The following is a 26,516-nucleotide window of genomic DNA, read 5'->3' on the forward strand; positions in this document are numbered from 1 at the left end:
TTGCATTTTTATTGGCTAGTCAGTAGACGTTAAAACACTAAATCATGCAAAATTTCTGACACTGTCAGAAAATTAGCGCAGACTATCTTTGGTCGCAAGTCTGTGACAATGGCCGTCTTTGAACCTCTGTTACTGTACGGAGTAGGATCAGCGTTTAGGAGCTACGACAACAGAAATCGCCACGATTGGTCATTTTTTATCTGGGACAGCTCAAAATCGTACAATGTGTACCGGGCATGATTACACACTTGTAAGTTGATGAGTTGATTTACATAGAGCTTTTTAGGATGCCAAGGCTTTTTAGAATCTGCGATCTCTGACCCAGTTTGTTTGCTGGCATCCTTGGCTGTAATACGCTGTGTTTTCCACCAACTGGCAACCCGGGGTGTCAAAATACTGTCTAAATTGGCAGCGGGCGGGATCACACAGACCAAAACAAAAATAGACATTCTGAAATGGAACGTACATTTCAAAGCTGAATAGCATTGTTTTTCAGAGAAACGATTATGTGAACTTAATTATACGTATGTGAGCATGTTTCCTTAAATATCTGCAAACATATTATGGTATTTTTATGCTTCAGTAAAGTCAAAAACTGACATAAAGCACCTTTAAAGAGGCAAAGATCTTCCGGGGTTGCCTGCATCAGCCGATCAACTGTCTTTGAATGGGAGTGCTGGGTATATTTTTTACACGTCCCGTTTGGTGCTACAAGTGTTGTAGAAATTACATAATTCATAGTTAAATATTTATATGACAAATCGAATAATTCCCTGTAACAAATTTTCTGTGTAATTACAAATACAACAGCGGTGTTAGACATCCATGTGAAATTCTTTATTTATCTATAAAGAGATTTTTGGTCTGTAAAACGAATATATTGACTATGTATGCAACACAAAAAAAATGTGCGTAAAATTAGCATAATGTACAAACATAGCATAATGGCTTTATAATTTTTTTATATTGGCATGTACATTATTAAACTAACTTGAATGTCTTATACTACACTGGATCACGCACTTCCTGCCTGGTGTTGAATTAATAGGACTGCTGGAACGGTCCTTGGTCACTGCTGCACACTAAATCTGAATGAGAATGTGAATTCCTCTGACATAATCTCACTCTTGCATTATTCATGGGGCGGCACAGAGACAGACCGAGCAAGAGAGAAAGCTGTAACACGCAGTGGATGTGAGAACCGGAGAGCCTCCCCATCCCCATCAACAGATGAGCCCACCTGTTTCCCTCCTAAACCTCTCTCTCCCTCTCACACTCTTTTTCTCACCTTCTCCCTCTCTCTGTTCTGCTGTCTGTCCTCACATCCTTTGGATCTTCGTGAAGCCTATGAGTGAGTTTCTCTCGGGGAGGGGGCGGCGTGCATGATGTTGTGTATCTGCATTCTGGCTGCAACTGTGCCTTCCATTCGCACTTAAAATCTGTCAAGATTTTTCCCCTCCTCACACATGAGATCGGTGCAGAAGTATACTGGCACTGGGAGAGAGAGCGAGAGAAAAGAGAGAGACAGAAGGAGAGAGAGTGCGAGCGAGAGAGAGAGAGAGAGAGAGAGAGAGGCTGTGTGTGTCTCAGACTGCGCAGTGATGCCTTGGCAGCTTCGGGAACCAGGCACACGTTCGTTTCAGTAATATCCTCTTATTCCTTCTTCCAGGCTTCGGAAGAGGAGATGCAGACCATAAGGTAAGCGGCTTCACCTTTCTGTCATTTTCTATTCTTCTACCCCTCTACCCCTTTTTGTCTTCCTTTTATTGACGACGCTCTTTAAATGCCTGTTAAAGCAGTTTAAAGCAGGACTGCAGCAGGAATTCACCCTCGTGATGATGTAGGAAGCAGGAATAGCCCGCGTTCTCCACCACAAAATAGGGGTTTAGTTAGTTGAAAAATCTCCAGCTTCTTATGAAAGCTCAGTTGTTTTGGTTGGTTATGTATCATAGACCACATCCATTTGACTATTTACATTTGCATTTCAGAACTTGCATGTTTCGTTTCCCTCTTTCCCAAGCATATAAATTGATCGGAGAAGACCTGTAGAGATAGCAAGGCGCATACTGGCCATTCCCAAACTGAACTGCGCCTTTCCATTGGCTGGAGAATATTCAAGCTGTGCATGTGCTGTCATCAGATCACTGTTCCCTAAGGCGACATGAGAGATGGGGCTCGGGAAATTATTTATGAGCATGCTAGGTGTTCACTGCTGCTGCTGTATATTATAGTATAGAAGTCATGTGGGGGGAAAAGGGATGACTCAAGCTCTGCTGGCCGGATTTATTGGGGGTTTCCCCTCCGCATGAATTATTAATAAATCACAGGGAGAAACAGAAATGTTTTGAGTCATGCTGATGGATTTTAGCTTACTTGTCTTCGTATTGCTACGAGAAATGAGAAACTGCAAAGTAAAGGTGCTTGCAAGGACTCGGCATCTATGATGAAGAGCACTTGTCATAGTGGATTCACTGCGATTGGCAGAGAAGATGCCAGTTTGCAGAACAGTAGTCTAACATTCATTGTCTAACCATTTATTTACAGATTAAATTTACTGCAATGAATACATTAAAATGCAATCAAACAATGAAGAGATAGAAGAAGAACATTGGTCGACTCTATCATCTATGTGCAATCACAGTAGGGGATGCAGTTCTCATGTACTCTGTATAAAGTCTAGAACAATGCCGGGCAACTCTGGGCAAACACTCGAGTTCCAGTTTCCAGCGGAGTTCAGCTCCAACCATGATCAAACTCATCTGGCTGTAGCTTTCAATCCTGGAAAACTTGATTAGCTTGTTTAGGTGTATGGATTGGGGATTAGTTTTGGAACTAAACTCTGCAGGACAGTGGATCTTCAGGGCCAGAGTTGAGAACTCCTGCTTTAGTATTGGTTCCCATCCCTGGTACTGGATGTACATTCTCTCTTACCTGACACACCCATCTTAGGTCTTTACTAACGAACTGATGAGTTGAATGAGGTGTGTTTGATTAGGGAGACATCTAAGGGCACGTTTACATGACAATGATGTACTAAAAATGGAAGAAAAAAGTCCTATGCATTTTCGGTGTACAGACGACAACATTGTCAAAACGATCCCCGTTCAAAGGGATCTGCGAAAACGACTAAAAACGCTATATTATTCTGCCAGGCCAGTAGCTGGCGATGTTACTTTGTAAAGAAACGCTACGCACCTATAGACTGAAAACATAATACGCATGCACATGTCAAACCCTTCTTTTTTTTTTGCCGTTTTAAGGCCCCCAAAATGCTGTTGTTGTGTAAATTAACGGCCAAAACGCACAAAACTTTTTTACTTTTTTTGTTGAAAACAGTGTTGTGTAAACGGCCCCAAAATGTGCAGTGCTTGGGGAACTTCAGGACCACTGGTCTAGTATACGCAATGTTTTAAATTAACAGTGCACCAAATTATAATCTGTCAATTTTGATCCTGCCTGAGCTGGATTGAATAATGAACAATTTATTTTAATTGATTAGATGCGAAGCAGTTGTTGGATAACTTCCATTAAAATCTGCATAGATGAAGTTGCTGCATTGTGTGGAATAACCATATGCAAAGTATGTTGAGGTCTGGATCTTTAGGTCAGCAATGATTCTGCAAAGGTGATACATGAGGAGTGGTGGACAGAATATGCAAACATAAGGTGAAACACCAATTATCATCCCAATTTATTGCAAATGGCCAATGTGGCCTTGACCCCTCAGTGCAGCAAATCTGATGTAACACACTGAAATCGCTGCTTCTTGGTCTTTTTTCTCCTCTTCTACACAGTAAAAAAGGACTTGTACCATTCATGTTTATTTCAGATATTACATTTCAAAGGACAGGAAGTAACATTTGTACAAGTCACAATATAAATAACCATCATAATGTATTTGTGTGTGTGTGTGTATATATATATATATATATATATGTATGTGTGTGTGTGTGTGTGTGCGTGCGCAGTATATACATACATACATACATACATTCACACACATGAAATCTATCCAGTCTGGACACAATATTTATTATAAATTAGTATAGGTTAAAGAAAATACAACAAACCCTACCATGATGGCTTTTTTTATATTACATTAATGAGAATTAGGGGGAATGTGCTCACATTACCAAAAAATAAATAAATAAAAATGATTCAGACATATTGTTGCGAGATATATCTGTAAAATGGATGCATGCATGGTTAGCCTTTTCAAAATATGGTAATATTGTTGTTTTGCAATACAGTTTGAGTTTGCTATATATGAAATGTATAGAAATATATCACAAGGATGTGTATGCGACTATTGGAGGTAATTTCAATAACTTAAGTTAACAAAGACTAATCTAGCAGAAATTTGCATAATGTAATCAGGGGTTTAAAACACATTACGACAAGGTTTTTTGAAAAATATAATTATTTTGCACATTTTTAAAATAATGCTACACCCCTGAATGTCATCAATATAGTATATTAAAAATAACTTATATATAAGCATAGTTGGTCTACAACAGTTGCATATGATCATTCTGTTGGTTTCAGTTGATGTTGTTTTGTGTATTTACTCCATCAGTTGAATGATATCTGCAATGACGTGGCTGAAAACAATCCATGTTTTGCAGCCTTGGGCTCTGATGTTCTCTGTCTGTTCTGAAGAATCGTTTATTAGTACATGTTTTAAATCAATCAGCGCAGCTATTTTTAACACATGTAAGCTTGTCTGTTTGCTCTTGTATGTGTTCAAATGCCCACATGTTCAGAATTTGTTCCGTACCGTTCAGCCTGCCAACATTAAGCCTTATAGGCTTAATATTTTATATCAGATCCCTGCCTCTCAGAGGTATTGGTGGTGTGTGCATGTGTATTTTCATTTGTTTAAAAACACAAGGAATGTATACATCAATGAAATTGTTGAAGCACGAAACTGTTAAGAACATGCACAACTTATATTTCACACCAAAAGTATATAATAATAATAATGAGAAAAATACATTTTGCTCAATTTTTTTTTTTTTTTGTAATAGTTTTTTTTTTTTGCTTGTTTTTCCCCCCAAAAAGAAGTGTTCATTAAAGTAATTTCATATAGTATTAATTCATTTATTTTGTTTTTATTTTGGTGTGAAATATGATTAAGAGATGTTCTTTATGAGTTGCTGATATAACCTGTCCAGTGTTGGGTGTAGCAAATTACTAAATTATCAAATTACTGTAATTTAATTACTTTTCCTTGAAAAAGTAAAGTAAGGGATTACTCTTAATCTGTAATTTATTTACAGTTATTTCTGATGTAATTACATTAAATATTGTATAAAACAATTCTACATAAAACAATTTAAAAACATCAAATTTTAATGTTAATTTTATTTACTTATTGATTTATTTATTTTTATTTTAAATGTAACCTTCTCACTTTACACACTTTGGTCAGTTGAAGAATAATTTGGGCAATTGTATATTGTTTATTTGGAAGAATCAAAAGTGCAGTTTTGTGTCTATCCTTGTATTGGTCAACTGGTCGATGTTGATATGGGATTTAGAAAGTAATCCAATACTTTTTAGAGAGTAATTACATCATTACATTGTTGATGATGTAATTAGTAGCTAGTAGAGCTGCACGATTCTGGATAAATTGAGAATTTTAAATAGATGTCACGATTCTGAACAGACTACTAAACAAAATAACATGTAATTTACTAGAGGTTCTGACAAAATGATAATTGCTGCAGTCTATTTAAAATGTTTAATAAATCTGAATTAATTATTTAAAAAACTGGTTTGACTGAATGATTCAACAACTCATTCATAAACACTTAATTGTTTCAGTTAAATCAGTTTTTTTGAACAAATCTCTTGAGTGAATGATTCAATGACAAATAATTTTTTTAACAGTCTATTGTCGCCACCTACTGGCCTAACAATGTAATCGATACAATTGTTATTTGAAGCGTTGCATTACTTTCAAAAGGTGATTTATTCTATTTTGATTTCTTCCATACACATCAGTGTTTATTTCCGAACTATACACTTTTATCCCAGCACATCTTTAATAATATGAATATATTCATAACAAAGAAATAACAATACTGTGTTGTTGAAAAGACTATTTGTGGAGCAGTTTCATACCTATACCTCAACTGCTCTCTCTGGATCAGCGGCAGCACCGATGCAGATTCACTGTAAAAAATTTCTAACCTCCCTAACTCAAACTTTTCTAGTGACTGATAACATCTACATTTTTCAATTGGCCCAAGTGAAATTCTGTAAATTATAAAATTAAATGTACAGATTTTCACTTGGGCCAATTGAAATTTACAGAATTTCACTTGGGCCAATTGAAAAATTTAGATGTTATCAGTCACTAGAAAATTTTAGGTTAGAAGAATTTTAGGTTAGAATTTTTTTACAGTGTTTGAATGTGAATAGATAGGCGAATCGTTGTCATTTAGGAATGAGATCGCATGGAAGTTTGAATTGAGATCTTGATCTTTTAACGATTAATCGTGCAACTCAAGTAGCAAGCAATTAATAACTTTTTTAGAGTAACTTACCCAACTCTGGGTAACCTGTCCACCATCCTTTGCGTTTTTGAGAAGTTTTGCGTACAGACGTCAATGTAGTCAAAATAATCTCTGTTCAAATGGATCCGCGAAAACAATAGAAAATGCTACATTCTGCTGCCAGGCCAGTAGTTGGCGATGTCACTTTGTAAAGAAACACTATATGCCTACAGACTGAACACGTAATACGCATGCACATGACATCACCGGTTTCACAATTCGTTTTTGTAGTTTACATGGAGACGATAACGTTATCGTTTTCAAAAACTTGCACTTTGAAACACCTTTTCAAAAGTTTGCGTTTTCAAGCCCCCAAAACGCAGTTGTCATGTAAATGAACGGCCAAAACACAAAAAATGTTTTCAGTGTTTGTTGAAACCGGTGTTGCGTAAATGGCCCCCTCGTTTTGAAAGTACCAAATCGTAGGCATTAAGCATTGATGAAAAGCTTAACCCGTTCAAAAAGTTCCTCTGGGGTGACACATTCCATTCTCATTCGGTGTCAGGACATGATGGCATCCCAGCAAACTTTCCTATCCTAATTTTCCACAAAAATGTATCTCGTCTCAGAGCAAAAATGACTCCCAGTTGATTTGCTGGGCACCATGACACATTTTAACATGGCCCTCGGCACAATGTGTTGTCGCTGCTTCCTGGAATCCCATTCCACCCATCAGATTTCCGTTGCTCATCCTCAATTCTGCCCGGATAGACTGTCCTGATTCATCTCCTTTTCGTTTATCTGCCATCTGCAGGCCGCATAATCCACTTAAACCATAATTATTCCCCACTGTTTGCAAGTGGGTGGCTGGTGGAAGGAGGGATGATGTGAGATTGAAAGTGAGAGTGAGAGATAGAGGCGAGAAAGACAGAGAGAGTAACAACAAATCAAGTCAGTGCAGATAAATGACTGGATTGTTCCAGTGTGCCTTGTGTGAGTTTTCGGCTTTTCTTTTTAAAATCAGAATGAAATGGCATTCACAAATCGTTGTACTTCCATAATATGAATATTCAGTGAGAAAAAAAATGTAGGGCAAAGCTTGATTGTAGCTATTGGGAATTGAGTGCATTGTAAAAAGTGGGCGTTTCATGCCAGAAAGAGCCAGACCTGAATGCGAGTTTACAGTTGATTGTGGAGGAGTACTTCCGTCTTGATTTTTGAGGAGGATTTTTGGCCGGGAATGTGGAGAATGAAGCTCTAAGTTGTGTTTGCTAAAACAGTATACTGAAATAATGCGTAAATACCTATTTATCTAGGCTGCTTCGGCTCTAATGTTAATTGGTGATGTCTGGCCAAACAAAATTGTTTCAAAGTTTCATTTTGCACTTTTTCCTTTTTCGGAAGACATGAATAATGAAACCATGAATGTGAGAAATTAAACAGGTCCCGACTGCGACTAAAATGGTCACAGATGCACAGTGCTGGGTAGTAACTGATTACATGTAATCTGGATTACATAATCAGATTCCAAAAAATCAATACTTGCAATTAGACTGTATTGCATTTTAAAATACTAATAATCAGATGACAGAGTCAAGTCACTTTTATTCATATAGCGCTTTTACAATACAGATTGTTTCAAAGCAGCTTTACAGCGATAACAGGTATATTATTCAATGATTGATTACATGATTAATTAATATTCACAAAACCGCAGTAGATTGATCATTTGTTTATCATTTTCTGTATCTTCATATTTTTATCAATTTGGTACAATATTTTACTAGTAAAATCAATGTTATAAACAACTTAGGTCAAAATCTAAAAGTAATTAAAAAAGTAGTCGTTACTAACTAATTTGACTGCAACAGTAAGATATTTTTGTTTTAAGAAATTAATACATTTATTTAGCAAGGACAAAATAAACTGATCAAAAGTGACAGTAAATACACAGGCTACTGTTACAAACTATTTCTATTTCAAATGCTGTTCTTTAAACTTTCTATTCATCAAAGAATCCTGTAAAACACGTATCACAGTTTCCACAAAAAATAGTATGTACTTCAACATTTACAATAATAAAAAAAAAAAAAAAAAAAAGGATAGTTCACCCCAAAATGGAAATTCTGTCATCATTTACTCTTGTTGTTCTAAACCTGCATTAAGCTCTTCCTTCTGTTGAACATACGGGAAGATATTTTGAAGAATGTTGGTATCCAAACTGTTTCTGGTCCCCATTGACATCCATAGTATTAAAAAAAAATACTATGGAAATTTGTTGTTACTGATTAAAGATACATATTCAAAAAAAAAAATAACATATATATTATTGGAGTAAATAAATGTCACATGCGATACAATTGTAAACTTGGCCAATTTGGTTGCCATGTTGACTTTGAACTCAGACAGTCTGACTGCTGTTTAGTTGATCCACGAGTGTTTGGTGCATCCTGGGGTCTATGTCTATGCAACAATAAGTGCGTTTGTGATGAGGGGTTTCCTGGGAGATAATCTCCCTGCGTAAGAAGTGCAGAATACAAAGTGGAGGTGAGATGAGAGGCCGTTTCACACCTCTTGTTTTCTGTCGCTCTCATTTCTTTCTTCCATCTCACTCCTGCCCCTCTAATCTTCCAGCTCCACTTGTCTTTCATTCCCTCCCCTCGCACCTCTAAAATGTCAGCTGCTCTTTCCGAAAGATCAAATGCAGCCAATGCAGTGGATGTAGCCCCTCGTGATATAAGACGCATTGACTTCCATGGCCTGCTGTGGGAGTATACTTGCCCCTCGTGATGTGGTAAATGTTCGTGGGCGAGGATTTAGGGAGATGTGTTATATTGACGCCCTGCAGTGATTCAGATGGGAGAGAGAGAGAAAAAAAAGCGAGTGTGCGATGAGTCAGAGGTGGGGGAAACCAAAGAGAAATGCATAATCAGTTGTTGCAAAAAATCGCTCCATCCTCACCTGATGGACTGGAAATAAGGACAGGAAAACAGGATAATGAATGTCTTTTATTGAGAGCATTTGTTCAAAAATAAAATCAGACAAGTAAAAAAAAAAAAAATGCATAAGGTACTTTCCATAAATAGGGTTAAATAGGGTTTTATGCTGGAAAATATCAAATCAAAGATGGATAACCGAGGTGTAGTTGGTGCTGTATACTTGGGCATTTTTTTGCTTTATCTAATTTACATTTTTCAATTGAGGCCATAATGTGGTTTAAATCATATTTATAAAATTGTAAGGGTTATAAACACAACATCAGAATATTTAGATTCTAATATTGGAGTCCCACAAGGATCTATCTTAGGCCCACTGTTTAGTATGTATGTAAATGATTTACCAAATGTCTGCCTGTCAAATGTATGCTAATGATGTTGTTGTGTGCGTAAATGCAAAAAGTCAGCAACAGGCTGCTCAGAAATTGACTTTTACGATGGATCAGGTTTCACAATGGCTTACTAAATGTTGTTTATGCCTTATTGCCAAGAATACCATTTGTATGTGTTTTTTTTTATTATTTGTTTTTTTTATTGAAGTGTGAAGAAAGTTAATACAGTGAAATTTAATTTAGCCCATTTTAGATTTTTTAGAAATAGTTTGGAAGGAAGCAGCAGCTTTATGTATGAACTCCATGATTCTTACACACCGTATAACAACCTGGACACAAATTTGCAAGTCTTAAAGTCTTAAGGTCATCATTGTATTGTTTTAACTAAGTTTTAGTTTTTGAGTTGGGAACATTTGAGATTAATATTCATAACATCAACCTGCAAAGGGATCACGGATGAAAATTAGCCAATTTGGCAAAATCTGCCGCATTTTATATATTGATGTATTATTAATGTATATTGTCCTTGATTAAATAAACAAATAAATAAAAAAATTAGTATCCCATTTGTGTGTAGATTAATCCAAAACAGAGCGTGACGCAGAAGGATTGTGATTCCACGGAGCAAACCCTACATATTTACATATATGTTGACGCAGAACTAATATATATATATATATCATATTATATATATATAATGAACGCATAACTAATGGCTGCATTCCAGACGAGGTTGGACGTGGGAATATCACAAATTAAATGTCACACATCAGACCTCTGAGTTCTAGGCAATCAGACATGTTCACATGCTGACCCCATGATGTCGCCACGACACTGAGTGCATATCATGTTTTTGTGTTAATTATGGCAAAAACATAGCCTGGCAAGCCAGACCTACATCAAGATGTTAGGTCTGGCAACTCACTATTGGCACGGCTCAATCCGAGGGGCAGGATAAACGGTTGTCTCTCAAAATCCCTCTGCACGCAATAGGATAGCGCTACAACCAACCAGAGCAACGAAGAAGGCTAGTTGGTATATTAAACTTTTGCCGAACACATCTTCCTTTTTTAAAAATGACTTAAGTGCCGTTCTTTGCTCTTTTCTCAAAGAAAAACTTAACTCCAAGTCCTCCAGAGTCGCGGCCAAAGCTGATTCGAAAGACCGTTGTTCGCCAGCAGCAGCAGCAGCCATTCTTTGTTTTCAAGTAGCAGGGAACCGTCACAACTCTGTCGTCATTATGTTAAAGGGCACCTGTTATGACTCTTATCACAAGATGTAAAATAAGTCTCTGATGTCCCCAGAGTGTGTATGTGAAGTTTTAGCTCAAAATACCCAACAGATTTTTTTTTTGAGCATTTTTAAATTGTCCTTTTTTGGAGCTCAGAAAAACATGCTGTTTTAGTGTGTATCCCTTTAAATGCAAATGAACTGCTGCTGCCGGCCCAGGGGGCGGAGCATCACGAGCTCGCGCTCAGAGCCAGGACAATCTAATCTGATAATATCAGAACAGAAACTCTCAGTTGCGGTGTTCATTTCGACTCGGAGTCGCACAGTAATGCCCACAGAGCCAGAGAATATATGCTGTATGGAGATAGAACAGGTATAGTTTAGTTTAATTATGGTTATAACTTATTTGTCATCTGCTTTTATCCACTATTAATACAAGCCTGCTGTAGCAGACCCCGTCCGAATGATGACCAAAATATACTGACGAGTTCAGTGAAGTTTATTGTACATCACACAAAAGATGAGCGTTAGTTTTACTCCAGAGAATCACAGTAAGAGCTGAATAAACACAGTATATAAGTGCGCATTAAAGTCTTATCCATAAACTCTCTCTCTCTCTCCCTTTCATTATCATCAACATACACAGCGAAGTACACAAAACACTCGTTACAACTAACAGTAAACAAATATATACACACCTTTTCAGTGGGTGCTTAATCAACTGGAAAACCTTATATCCGTAAAATGACTCGAGCTGTCATAAAGTGCGTGCTCTCACTTTCATTTATGCCGTGGTCAGTAACGTTAGGCCTGTCGTTCTGAAGACCGTAAGCTGGATCACAAACAATACAGATCCATCCTCGAGTAACAACGAGAGTAAATGAAGACTGCTATGTTCATTCTTACATCCAACAACAAAACACCTCAATCGCTTAGGAGACATTCTTGTCTACAGCTGCTCAAGCGTCGAAACAATGGCAGACTCTGTGTCCAGCTCACTCAGGGCGGGTCTATGCTCAAACTGCAGTGTCAATCAACAGTCGTGGGAGGGGCCTGTGCAAAGTGACGTCACATTGCCCCGAATCTGAGAACAGCTCGTTCTGAGACAGTGCTTATGATTTATGAGGATTATAAAAAAAGCACTGGGTGGATTTTTATCATTATAGGGTGGTTGTGTACACACACTGCCAACACACATTTATGTTCAAACACCATGTAAAAGTGAATTTTGCATAATAGGTGCCCTTTAAGCCCGCCCCGCCTACTCTATACACGATGTGATTGGCCTGACCTGAGTTTGGTTTTTCCAGCTCGAAAGTCAACGGAGAGTTGTTAGACCACACTGGCTGCACAATTAATTTTGCTGCCGCTAGGGTGCATCTAGATTTCTAGGCTAGCAAAAACAGAATAAAAACAACTTAAAATCGCTTTGAAATCAGCTGTTGAACAGCAAAAAACGAAGGTATTATTACATAAACTTAATGTCTAATGTTAAAGTTTGTTTCTACATTCATGCTCATCGGAAGCAGGACTTGTGACATCTTGGAAGTGACGTCAAATGAAGCATCTCAGTGAGGTTGGGGTTGATCAATGTATCTCGAGTTCACATGTCGAATGTCCGACTTTGAGTGGCGTTCCAGACGTTATTTCCAAGAACGAGGTGGAAAAAAGCTTGGAAAGTCCAAGCTGTCTGGAACGCAGCATAAGAAAACAGCTCAAATTGATCATTAACAAGACAAGGAACAGGTGTGGAATTAATCAGAAACCATGGTAACAAACGAATGAATGAGAACTGAGGGGTCGTTTACACAACACCGTTTTCAACTAAAAAACGGAAAACGTTTTATGGGTTTTGGCCGGTCATTTACATGACAATGCCATTTTGGGGGTCTGAAAACGGGTTTCAAAGTGCACGTTTTTGAAAACGATAACGTAAACTAAACGGTGACGTCATGCTCATGCATATTACGTGTTCAGTCTGTAGACGCGTAGTGTTTCTTTACAAAATGACATCGCCAACTGATGGCCTGGCAGAATAATACAGCGTTTGAGTTGTTTTCGCAGATCTGTGTGAACGTCGTCGTCTGTACGTGAAAAACAAAAGAAAAACGAAGGAAAACGTTTCCTTTTTTAGTATCATTGTCGTGTAAACATACCCCTAGACGGAACATGACTATTAAACTAAACAGGACATGATCGTGACACAAAAAACATGTTTTTTTATTTTAATTTTAACCATTATGTTAGATTATCTTATTAACTAACATTTTAGCATCTAAATAAATCTGTTAACTGCAAGAAGGGTTATTATTAAAATCATAATAAACGTTGTTATATGGCAATACTGTACCGCAATAGAAAATGGTCAAAAAAGTAGTTTTTCTGTAGGATTATGATTTTCTTTTCTATTTAATTGCACATTTCTTTTAGAAATTGATATATTTATATTGGAACTCATGCAAACCAAAAAATAAGTAGATCCCTGTCATTAAGTCCCTATCATTCCCAATCATTTGGCTAACTCATCCTCACTCTTATCACTCTCACCCTTTCCATAAAATGTTACTATATTCAAAATCCAATGGGGGAATACATTACTACAATTCGTACAGTGTTGCGATACAGCAACATACGTACCTATTTTTCCAAAGTGGTACAGCGTTGCCACATGGAAACATTGATATTTTCGCAATTTACAGTAAAACTATGTCAGACAAAGTTGATTTGTGAATAAAAATATCTAATTTACTTATCAAAGATGCTGCAAAAAAATCCCCCTTGAGAAGAGATGTTTAGAAATGAGGTTAATAGAGCAATTTCTGGAGCACTTCACCAGGTGTCTACCGTGTGAGGGTGACAGTGGGAAAGAGAGTTTTGGAGGGACGTGACTTAAAAACAGCACATCATTGGCTACCTTAAGGCCTGCCCTTTTAATTCCCATTGTGCAATATATTGTATTTTGTTCTGAATAACAAGAAAACAAGCAGAAATTAACTGTTGCCATATGGCAACACAGTACCAATAAAGGGTTAAGCTAGTTGCCAAGGAAACATTTCTCATTTTCATTTAAGTTGAAGTAATTAAATAAATAAAACTACATAAACTAAATCTAAACTATACATACATGAAAAAAAAAACTAATAAAAATTACAAAAACTTACTAATGCAGATAATCTAAAAATAAAATCCAATCCAAAATATGAACAAGAACTCTGATAGTATGTCAATGATACTGAAATAGCATTGACTATTAGATACTGCCTGTGAAATTAAACCACTTCAAATGTCTGCAAAAGTCTCGTTGTATCTAACTACACAGAAATTCTCATATTTTTCTAAATTAACATTAACCAAGGTGATCAAATGCATGAAATAAATATGAATTAATGATCCCTAAATTAGATTGTAGTAAATACTTTTCAAATGTATACATGTAATGTAGTAAAGCGCTCACAATCACAAAATCCCAATCCCCATTGTGCACCCCAAAATCATTTTGCCCCACCACTTTTGGAGTATGATGCAACATGGTATCCGCCAATTAAAATCATACCACAATGCAGTAAATTTCACATATTCTGTTATGTAAGGTCTTTTAGTTAAAACTGAATTTAATTATTTACTCATTGTTAAAACATGTAATATTTTGCTGTGTCTCGCATTTTGCATGTCTCCCTATTCCAGAAAAATGTATTCTTCCTTTAAAATGTGACAACAAATAATTAACATCATTTGGACCCTTTCTATTATATGGCGGAATAATCTCATAAAATGTTCTCAAATTTTGCAGATATAGTAACTGCATTCACACAAGCTCAAACATTCAGCCATGTTACTAAAGTTATTGTAAGAAAAATGATCAAACAATTATTTTCTCCAATATACAGTATAAGTTTTGGTCCCCAAAGTAACTAGCATCTAATGAGTCATAGTTAAATTTAGGCAAACCATGTTAACTATGACTTTGTTTCCTTCCTCATATTTTTACGTGCATTTTGGAATATTACATAAAGAATAAAATAAAATAAAAAACGCTTGATGGAAATGCCAAAATGACCAAAATTTCTAAAAATGCAGATCAATTGAGGCGGATCATTTCTTGTCAGTTAAGAAAACACGCTCATAAATGTCCAACAAATTCCATTTTTACTACAGATATTTTGTGCTAAATTCCCAGGAAGAAATGGGATGGAAACGGTGCTTTATTCGCAAATGTTTTATTTTCCAATTTTGCGCACAAGTTAAATCCGCAACTTTGGATGGAAACATAGCTATTGTATACCTGTTCTGTTTTTCATTATATATGTGTATGTGTGTTTACCATATATTCATTTAATGTTTATTGCAATGTTTATAACAAAAACACCTTAATCAGAGTATTAAACTGTATTCAGGCATGTTTTGTTAATTTTGGGAATGGTAACCCAACTTTGGTAACAGGGTTGCAAAAATGTATCATACAGTATAAGACCTCATATAAGTCCTTTTCTGAAATTTAAGCACCTCCTTTCAAACTTTTGAAGAGTTTCAGGCCTTGTTTCGAACCCTATTAGTGGAAAGTGTGGTATAAATATTCCCCAAGCTGCAGGGCTCTATAGATGAACTAGACGGATCTACGTTCACAGAAGGTTGTGCATGTGAATGTCCTTTTGATGAAGTCGCAAGCTGTCTCATCGCGTTCCTACATTAATTCATCTCGTTGCTCAGGAACGCACCTGTGACCCCCAGTCACACGAAACATCAGTGCAGTGGCATCGGCCCAAAGAGGTTAATTACGCCTGTCGCTGCATGCTCATTCTCGCCGTGACAGTTTCACGCATGAAGCTTCAAGATGAACGGCAAATTTGATGACACTTTCTTAATTGCTGTGGCTATTATTTTGTAATATGATTGCAAGCGCCACCCCGGCACTCTCTTTGCTCTGTTGGCAGGATCTCCAGCGGTCTGTCAGGACTGCATGGGAAAGCTAACCTCAGACTCGAGCAGGAATAAGCCGAATCCCTGATAGGGAGCGGAGAATTTATACACAGAACCCTCATGAGAGGTTGCCTACTGCGAAAAACCATGAAAAAGATATATATTGGGAAAACGGCCCTTAAAACCCCTCGAAATGGTTGTAAACATCAGAAAAAGAGGTAAGATGCTCTCTCAACCCCGTCGTCCGCCCACCACAGTCATCCCATCAGCCATGTGCATCCGTCGAGTGCCCAACTCATAGTGCTGTGACAGATTGGTTCCACCCTCACCATCATGAGTGCTGTCGCTACAAGTGTTGGCCAATGAATGTGCTATTGTACACACTACATACAGTGCGATAATCATGCTCTCCAATCCACTTGTGACTTTGGAAGTGTTATTGGTTTGCTAAATAGGGCTGTTTAAAGGAATTAGTAAACCAATACACGAACCAACACTTGTCCATATATAGTGGGTAACAACAAATCATGCAGTGTCATATACAGACCACTGTAGATCTACTTACCTCCATCTTGTCTCCTTCATATGACAAATTCATATGAAGTAGAGTTCAGGCTAGTTGTCACACTCTATGTCAGTAACTGGTTTTGAGTAAAAAATACAATGGCGTATATTTAGAAAAGGGTAGGTTAGGGCTGTAAGGTATGTTTTTTTGGGTTTTTTTTTATCCCCCTGAAAAATATACACTGGAGAAAACATTTGACAATTAGCTTGGTCTGCCGTTAATCTGTCTTTCAGTTATTTTGAGATCCTGTAATAATTTGGACAGTTTCAATATCTTTGCTAAATTTATTTTATATCTGTCTTTTGTACCTCCACATGTTAATCATAATCTGGATGGCAGATTGACTGTACGATAATGAAAGCTGATTTTAGCTGGAATCAGATGAGATCGCGCAATTTGCATTCCCATTCTGATTGGTTTATTTTCAGTGGTTAATTCACACCTACCACAAAGAAAATTTCAAATAGAAATACATATTTATACATTAAATGAGACATTGTAGGCTTATGTGAATATTGTTCACTTAAATTAGAATTGGGGTTTAAATGTTAAACAAATTAAAATTGTATATTGTATTTATGTTGTTTCTACAGTAGGCCTGGGATCGCAAATGTTAATGTTGCATGTGATTATGTGCAATTATTTGCAGAAATGTATTATTTACAGTGTGAACAGTTTTCTAACCACTCAACAACCCTAGTTTTTAATTTGTCACTTTATTACTTTGTTCATTTTTAATTCACTTGCAAAAAAAAAAAAAAAAAAAAAAGTGAACACTAGTGCATCGCCCGATCTCACGGGAAAACGTACAAATTCTACGAGGTGGCTTATTCGTACGAATTCATACGACCTGACTCGTACGAATTAGTACGTTTTTTGCAAAATCGTACATATTTTACGAATTGGCCAATTCGTATGAATTCATACGAATGACCTACCCCTGACCCCGCCCCTAAACCTACCCATCACGTGGGTTTAGACAAATCGTACAAATTCGTACGAGTGAGGTCGTACGAATTAGTACGAATTAGCCAACTTTTTATCATTCGTACGAATTCGTACGAATTGGTCGTGAGATAGCGTTGCAGCGGCGACCCCGAAACGTGATTTCGGCTGAGCTAAACATAATTTCAGCCGAGCCATCTCCGAGCGCCAACCCCCCACCCCCTGCTAAATGTGAATTCGGATTGTGGTAATAATATATATTATTACCACAGTGTTTTTTTTACATTTCTTGGAGTATTATGAATAACATGATATGAATATTGTAATTATTCATCATAATATTTTCATGGTACCAGCTTACTACATTTTGTAAAGGGAATTTTCATTTTTAGTCTGGCTTAAGGCTCCCTGTGCGGTGTGTGTGTTCCGCTGTACATGTGGCCTGCTGAGAATAAGTGTGTGTGGTTTTGCATGTGTGCTCGCTTCCAAATACATGTGTGTATCGATTGTCAGTACATTAATCTCTCAGGCGTGTTGCATTCACTGCTTCAGACACGTGATGTCTGACCGCCTGATCAAGCTTGGTTTGTGGCACGCCAGAGAAGTCATTATCGTTCACCACACATCTGTCCATCAATACAAACCCATTAAAAACTGTCAGTGGTTTTCTTACGTATCGTAAAAAGCTGTGTTTGGCTCCATCCATCTCTCTCACCCCATCCACTTGTGTGTTTGACCTATAAATAGATGAACATGGCATTGGTCATGTGACTAAGGATCAATGTGAGAAATGGGAAAAAAGAGTGTTGGGGATTAAAAAGGTCATCAAAACACTCCTGACACAAGTGTGTCTAAATGCGATTAGTGGGTTATATGACAGTTATTGATCACGTCAGTGACAATGAAGCGAAATGCATTCGTAAATCTTGCCCAAACTGAGGTTTTGCTTCTTTTTTACATTCCCATTATTGATCCTGAATCTCTGCCTGGTCCATGTAGAAAGGATTCAGGGAGTATTTTTGTCAGATTTTGTGAATGTAATCACATGCGCACCTCTATGTAGCTCTCTGCAGGAACAGAAGGAAGACCTGCGGAAGCGTCTCTCTTACACCACTCATAAGCTGGAGCTTTTAGAGCGCGAGTTTGACTCCACGAGGCAGTACCTGGAGACAGAGCTGCGCCGAGCCCAGGAGGAGCTCGACAAGTTCACCGACAAATTACGCCGGTAAGGAAAGTGTACACAATAGCATCTGGCTTTAAAACAGTGGAGCTGTTACCATCCACATATGGTAACTAACTGAACATGTTTTTCAAACAGGACAATGGACTTTAAACTTGGAAATTGTCTTCATCCCAACTAGCCTACTTTGTACTTAGTTGGTGATGGAAAAGAACATACTTTTTAGTGTGTAGCAAAAGAACATGGCAGTATGTTAGCATCTATTTAAATTCATCACTATACAAATGACTCAACTTTAAGGTTAATACTGTGGCATGAACATGTTTTCGTCATGTTTATAAGTTTCTTTCACAGTATGGATTTATATTAGTCAGAACACAAAGCATACACGGTGTCTGAATATGCTATACTAATTAAAAAACATATGTGAAATTAATAGTATATTAGTATTCATAAAACGTATAAAACAGTAACGTAACTGACACTGTAGGTTACATGATAAAGCCATTTAATTCATATTACACACATTCATACAATATAGAACATCATTTTTAATGGTCATGAAGTTTATTCCTATTCTAATATATGATTTTGGATGCACCTATATATTTAAAAATCATTGTTTGATTGTTTACTAATAGAAAAAACTCACCAAAAAGTGAACTGAAATTGCTGAAAAGAATTTTGTGGTCATATACTGTAGACAAAAATCAAAACGGACCTTTTTGGAGGTTGATAGTCTGCTTGTATTTGGTCCCAAATGAATACAGGATGCTGCTGTAACAATGTCATACTTACAGTGAAACATGATGGCAGCACTGTGATTGTACAGAGATATTTTGCAGCCGTTGACCTGGATGACATGCTATCATTGAAGAAAGTATCATTTCTGCGACATACCAGACCATTCCTAAAAATAATGTCTGACTATTTGTGTGTGAGCTGAATATAAATCGTAATTGGTACTGCAGCAGGAAAATAATTCACACAGAATCCAACACCAATGCAGAATCAGGTGCGCATCAGAATGGCTAAAAACAAAATTAAGGTTATGGATTGTCCCTATTGTCAAAGCCCTGACTTTATTAATCCAATAGAGATTACTTTTCACAGCGGACTTTATGAGTGTATTATAAAGGTGCATTCAGTATTTTTTTTTGTTTCTCATTAAAAAGAAATAATAAACACTAGCCTACTTAAAAAAAAAAAAAAAAAAAAAAAAAATCAGTAACGTAAAATTCATAAAAGCTGTTTTATTTTACACAGAGCAGGTCAACTCATTGGGGCCGCCATGTTGAGATCACATGACCTGTCAAATACTACCCACACTAACACAAATAAGCAGTCATGGCTGACTCCCAATTGCACATTTATGCAATGTAATCAGTAAATCAAAATGTAAATCAAAATATTCTCTTACACTCAATTTTCTGTGAAATAGTTGAGAATACCATTTATCTCCAAATAGTGAACAACAGAAAATATCACTGACTTCTTCAGACCATGTACTTTTAAAAATTGCTTTTGGCAGGGGTTAGTGGACAATATTATCCAAAAAGAAACTTGCACAGATGCACACTTCGAAAATCCACTGGAAAACTATATCATCCAGACACCTTTGCCTTAATATTTCAAACATACTATGATTTGGGATGCACTATTTCTTACCTAGCGTACTGTTTCGGATGAATAGTAAGTGAATTGGGAGGCTAAATGAAATTGTTTCACTTAGGCATGTGCTGGCCAGTGCCAAGTGTGTAGGAGTCAGTTGTACAGTTATGGCTTGGCAATGTGTTGGGCTCCTCGGTCCATTGTAAAATAAATGTTGTGAATTGATATTGCAACAGATACCATAACATAATGCGGAAGATGAACAGGTGCGCTGATGAGAGTTTTGGCAACCGACTTAAAAAATAAATAAAACCTTTATGTAACAGATGTGTCTAAGGAAATAAGGAAGGCGTAAGACCTTCTTGCGTGCAGGATTTGAAGAAAGACGTTTTGTTCATGTGTTTCCCACAGAATACAGAGCAGTTACTCAGCACTGCAGAGGATCAACCAGGACTTAGAGGATAAAATACACCGAAATGTGAGTGCACACATTGGCCACACTCTAAAAAAAGCACAAATTATTCAAGAGGTGTCTGGGCGCACTGCTTTTTGTTTTAATGTGCGAATGGTTTTGTCCGCATATGTGTTTACAAGTACTCATTGCTCTTTAAGCATTTTCCTGCTTAAATGGGTTTTTGGATGAAAGTGTTTACATCGCTGTCCGCACTTCTGTCGATGTGTGTACATGTTTTGTGGTGTGACATATTAGTGAATGTGTTAAATGTACAATAGCGCTGAATGCACTAAGAGTCTATTTGAATATCAATACACTGCCACTGGTGCGCCTGACATTAATTACAGTCCATTACAACAACCTGTCCGCCTTCACATGACAGTGTGATAGTGAGTCTATTATGCTCGCTGAATCTGCATCACAGCCTGTTTGTTAATTTGAAGTTCCAAACAATTAAATTATAATTAGCCTGCCTGCCGCAGTACATCCTATGACCAGTACATGTCTGTATTAGGATCCACCCTCAGGGTTTACTCCAAGTTTGTAATAGTAAACACTTTTTTTTTAGCAACATATTGCATCAATGATGACCCTGAAGGTTATGGGTCCAAGTATGAAAAGAAAATTATGTGAAAATCATCTGATATCAGCCTTCTATTGATGTTCCTTAAAAGTACGCCGATTAATTCCCATCTGCTGCAGGGTGACTTAACACGTGCACTGACTTCTCACTGTGTGAACTTGTCGATATTCCTACTGGTGGTCCATTAGGGCCTTTATCATTGCAAATGTATATCATAGAGTTGTTTTTTTCTGAAAATGTGCTCCTTTCATCCAGTCACAGCACCACGATGATGAGAAACGGGCTCTCAGCCGAGAAATCATCGTCCTGAACAATCATCTCATGGAAGCTAAGATGACCATTGAGAAACTGAGAGAGGATAATGTAAGAGAAATAATGACAATCTGATTTCTTTTACTCACGGAGGCTTAATGGAAGCCTTTTGGAGGACTGTGTATTTGCTTTGGATTATCTAATGTTCCTTTTCTACCACTCTCAATAGGACTTATACAGGAAGGACTGTAACCTGGCTGCACAGCTCTTGCAGTGCAATAAGTCACACTACAGAGCCCAGTTATCTGAGGTAAGTCAGCATGCATGCAGTTTTAACAAAGAACAGCAGTTATGAAACTACCTATAAGTGAAATGGTTTAGGCGGCAAAACATACGTGCTACAGTAAAAATTGAATATATTCTGAAATATAATCAAATATGTCCACAACAATGATGAATAACAATAGAATGCAGTCTGTCAAAGTGCTGGATAATTGTTATTTATAGCACAACCTATGGTCTCTTTATAGAGCCTATTTGCACATCCTCCACACAATACCTTTTCCAAAAGATATTTAATCTAAATAAACCCAACCATCCCCTTTAGTGCCATATTGTTTAACCTTTAACTCTGTTAGCTAAATGTTTTTGGACTGATATGAATGGAGCAAATAAAGTAGCAGGATTCTTTTTATTTAGTGATATACTAGTATTTAGGTCAACTATAGTAAATCAAGTCCTCGTTTAAAGAAATATTGAGGTTCTGTCCCAATTAAGAATGAGGGACTATTCTGGAAGGGCGAACGTGGGAGGAAGTTTAAATAATAATAGTGTGTGCCAATAAACTTGGCATTTTATTCCATGCCTCATATGCCAGTCCCACGATGTCTAGAACAGAGACTCATGTTGGCATGCTGCCTGCTTTAAAAACCTGTTCATACTTGGCAGATGTACCTGAATGGAAACATCAATGTGTCTGTAACAACGTGTTCAGGGACTTCAGCCTTGAATATTGTTTTATATGAGAATGTCAAAGAATTGGCACTAAGTATTCGTTAAAATAGTCAGTTGGACATAGCTGAAGGTGTCACATGGTTATGAGAGTTTCTGTTTAACCACAGAGAAATTTCTTTAAAAGCTGCTCAAAAGTCTTAAAAGCAAGAATACTCAGAAGGTCAATACAGGTGAAACTCGAAAAATTTGAATATCGTGCAAAAGTTCGTGTATTTCAGTAATTCAAAAAGGTGAAACTAATATATTTAGTATATATAACTATATACATATGCATGATTATACTTTTCAGAGGGCCGACATTTCTGTATTTAAAATCCTTTTTTTTTATTGATTTCATGTATTATTCTAATTTTCTGAGATTTTGAATTTGGGGTTTAATCAGCTGTAAGCCATAATCATCAAAATTATAACTTTTGCACGATATTCTAATTGTTTGAGTTTTACCTGTAGATGTCGTGTAACTTAGATATCAAATCAGATTTATTGAACCAAGCACTATATCTATATCCTCTTGGTTTAAAAAGGACTACAATTTTTGCTTTGTCTTGGCTCCTCTTATCATGCTTATATAATTAGCCATGTTCTGTTAGGTAATTAGCTGCAATTTACTTTCTTCTTGTTGCTATGGTGAATGAACTGAGGTAAGAAAAGGAAAAAAAAAGAGTTGTGATATTGATGCCTAGTACTCTGTGTGTAGTGTCAGTGGCAATGAAATCTGTGGTTCTTCCCTCTGGCCAATTTTCGCTAAATGAAAAACTAAAAACCATGTACTTACGTAGACCATTAGTACAGATTTGAAGTCTTAATATCTTTGGCTGTCTACTTTGCAAATGTACTTCCATTTCCAGTTCCATTCACCAATCTTGTATGTTTCTTACAGCCTCTTAAGGATATTGACCTGATCTGAGCTATTATTTCCCTTTTATCCCTGCCTGATAGGTTTCCATAACAGCCTACACTTTTCTCTTTGTATGCGAATCTCTCAACTCTTATTGTTCATTGGGTACATCTAATGGAAATCTGTTTCACTCTCTCTCAGTTGCCTGCAGAGTTTCAGGAGCGTGTGAGCTTGCACATGGAGGGTTCTTCCCTCTGCCACTCCCCATATGCCGACACAGTGCCTGCCTCTGTCATTGCTAAGGTCCTGGAGAAACCAGATGAGGTCTGCAGCAGTCAAGCCTCTCGCTCACCTAGCCCACAACCCCAGGAACGCCAGGGCTTCCTTGTGGGCACCAGCCTTGTGGGTAGCACTGAGCGCCTCGGCCTCCGAGCTACTTACAAGTCAGATCTGTACAGCAGTGATACAGCACTTTATTGCCCTGACGAACGGAGACGAGAGCGCAGACCCAGCATGGACCTCCATGGACAGCGGAAGGTTTATGAACCCCAGAACTCCACTGATAGCAACCCAGAAGACGGATCCATGGCCCTGCAGCCTGGCTTCTCGCAGGACCACTTCAGGAAGTTTACAACCTCTCTGGGAGGCGGCTCCAGCTCTTACTCCAGCTTTAGTGCAGGAGGGTCAGAAGACAAGGGTCAGGATCCTCCAAGCAGTGCTGCATCTTCTCCTCGCCACCCTGCCCTTTACATGGAATGGAGGGATGGGGCTGAATACGAGCACAAAAGCGACTCTTCCTGGGAGAGGGAGAGTCCAAGTGCCTTCACAAAGGCCCATGCTTTCCAACCACCTGAGGCAAGCCACCATCAGAATGGTAGCTCACCCATCTACAGCAGAACAATGTCCTCCTGTTACAGTGAACCTTACGAGCCCCTGCCAACTTCCACCTCACCCAGCATCACCTATGGTGACAGTCGCCGTGGAAGTGCTTTTGCTCCTGAGGAAGAAGAGCTGATTGGTCGGTGGAGGCAGCTGAGTGTGGAGGATCTGAGTGCCCACTCATACCGCAGTCCCGGGCGGGCCTCACCTTACAGCTTCTCTGAGCAGCACTTCTCTGTCCGGCCTGCAAAAATCCGCCTTGGTCCTCTCTACAGTAGCTTCCAGGAGGGTACTGATGTATATCACCATCATGCTGGGGTACTAGACCCCTTCTCCAGCCCCAGCCCTGACTGCAGCCCAGGCCTACGGCAGCAGCAAAGCCAGCCTCACCTGTACCACTCCAAGGAGGATAGCCAAGAGTCCGAGCAAAGCCTATACAGCCCCAAGGACGGTGTGGTGGCAGCTGGGGGACAGGCAACAGAGTACGTTGACGTAAGTCCCAACAGTTCAAATGAGTCACTGGACCATGGATCTCTGGAAATGGCTGCAGAGCTGCAGCATTATCAACCCGAGAGGCACAGCGTGTCCCCTCAGGGAACCACCCCACCACCTCCTCCACAACAACCGTACCAAAAATTTGGCACACTAGGGCTGTCACGCAAGGACAGTCTCACCAAGGCACAGCTCTATGGTACTCTACTAAACTAAGAGTAGGGTTTCCTGGTTAATCCTCTTTTACAGCTCTGTGGGACTCTACTAAGAGCAGGGTTTCCTGGTTACCTGCTTTTGTCAGTAGGATTTGAATGTTAAGCTACAGTTTGAGCCAAACACATGATGGGATTTTTTGTTGAATATTCAGTCCATCTGCTCTCTTATCTTTTTTCTCTCTATTTCTGTATCTGTTACAGTGTTTTCTAAACATCGAACATAACCGGCTCATGTTTCTACAGTTGATATGAAGCTCTAACACTCAGCACTATTTGTATAGCCTATTTTGAAAGTTTATTAATGGTTCTGTGTGGTTTGTGAGAAAGTATTTAAGTGCATTGGGTGCATTATGGATTTTTGGAAACTTGTCTTCAGAGAGAGATTATCTTTGTTTTACCAAAAGCCTTCTGGGCTCAAAAAGGGTTTGTGAATGGACAGCACATGCTTTGTAAAAAGAAATGCTAATTTTGACAAGAAATTCGATCTTTTATTATATAATTTATGAATAGCTGTATTTATTAAGTATGCTATATCTATAATTGTTTAATAAATGTAACACTATGGAGAGATTGAACAATCTATATAATTGTAAATTCTTTTTATTGCTATAAATAAGGCAATCGGCACAATTATACACGCTTAAAAATGCCTCAAACGAGTTAAGTCATAAAAACAATTTGAGAATTAACTGACTGATATTGACGGATCGTTTCACAGATTTGTGAACAAGACTTTTGAGAATAACTCAGCATGGAATCATAATACCCCTAAGTCAGCCCGTCAAGATTAAGTCTTAACCAAAGTGATACTTCTAATCTATTTCTTTTCCAAATAGATCTGATACTACTCAAATCTATTGCTTCATCAAGTGAGTACAATATCTTGAAAGCACTGGGCATTTTTTTTAACTCCTGATGTGTTTTGTTGGGCAATGGAATTTCTGAGGTGATAGTTCTTTTTGATGTTTTCTCTCCTTTCTTCCTCAGTGCTGTAAGCCCCCTCCCTCAGGCCCTCTCTACCTCACGATTCAATCCCTCTCTTCTTTCTTAATCAGCTGGGATCCTGTGTCAGTTGACACAATGATGCATGACTCTGTTTCTTCTGTTTTGCTTTCTATATCTAATAAAGCACAATAGTTGCACCATGTCTGCCTCTTTAACTCCCTTTTGTTTCCTGCTCTGCTCCTGTCGGAGAGTGAGGCTGCTGCTGAGGTGTATTGGGGAGAATTTATAACTTAAGAGTTCTGTTTCATACATGAAATGTTTCCTTGTACAATGTGAATGACAGCATACAAAGGAAGGACCTTGGTCCTCCTCCACAAACGAGCAACTACTTTTTCAGCATTCAATTTATTCAGTCTTTACAGTATAACAGAAGCCCTGCATTTACACTCAAAACATTCATGTTAGTATGTATGATTAAGGACTGTAGCCAGTAAAATCCCTACAGCTCCACGGTGAATGAAATGTATCTAATAATGGCTAATGCACAGCAGTAAATAGCGGAGGCAAT

General features: G+C 37.9%; 1 protein-coding gene across 4 annotated transcripts; it reads left to right on the plus strand.

The window, feature by feature from the left end:
- Positions 1 to 1,331: 1,331 nt before the first annotated feature.
- LOC311305306 (brain-enriched guanylate kinase-associated protein-like) lies at positions 1,332 to 26,387 on the plus strand. Of its 4 annotated transcripts, XM_084432925.1 has the most exons (8): positions 1,332 to 1,351; positions 1,670 to 1,698; positions 15,990 to 16,193; positions 18,549 to 18,710; positions 20,688 to 20,754; positions 21,569 to 21,676; positions 21,795 to 21,875; positions 23,619 to 26,387. In XM_084432925.1, exons 3-8 carry the CDS (start codon positions 16,096 to 16,098, stop codon positions 25,002 to 25,004), a joined length of 1,902 nt encoding a protein of 633 aa, XP_084289051.1. In that variant the 5' UTR covers positions 1,332 to 1,351; positions 1,670 to 1,698; positions 15,990 to 16,095; the 3' UTR covers positions 25,005 to 26,387. The 4 variants fall into 4 exon arrangements, with proteins under 4 accessions (XP_084289051.1, XP_084289053.1, XP_084289052.1 ...); XM_084432927.1 differs by lacking the exon at positions 15,990 to 16,193 and having other exon boundaries at positions 1,341 to 1,351; XM_084432924.1 differs by lacking the exon at positions 1,332 to 1,351 and having other exon boundaries at positions 1,586 to 1,698.
- Positions 26,388 to 26,516: the final 129 nt, after the last annotated feature.

The sequence above is a fragment of the Rutilus rutilus genome (genome assembly GCF_951802725.1).
Source record: "Rutilus rutilus genome assembly, chromosome: 15".
Lineage (NCBI taxonomy): Eukaryota > Metazoa > Chordata > Actinopteri > Cypriniformes > Leuciscidae > Rutilus > Rutilus rutilus.

Coding starts and splice junctions, on each gene's coding strand:
- LOC311305306 (XM_084432925.1), top strand. CDS start 16,096: ATGAGAGGTTGCCTACTGCGAAAAACCATGAAAAAGATATATATTGGG. Junction 16,194..18,548: donor TGTAAACATCAGAAAAAGAG/GTAAGATGCTCT, acceptor ACCTCTATGTAG/CTCTCTGCAGGAACAGAAGG. Junction 18,711..20,687: donor TTCACCGACAAATTACGCCG/GTAAGGAAAGTG, acceptor TGTTTCCCACAG/AATACAGAGCAGTTACTCAG.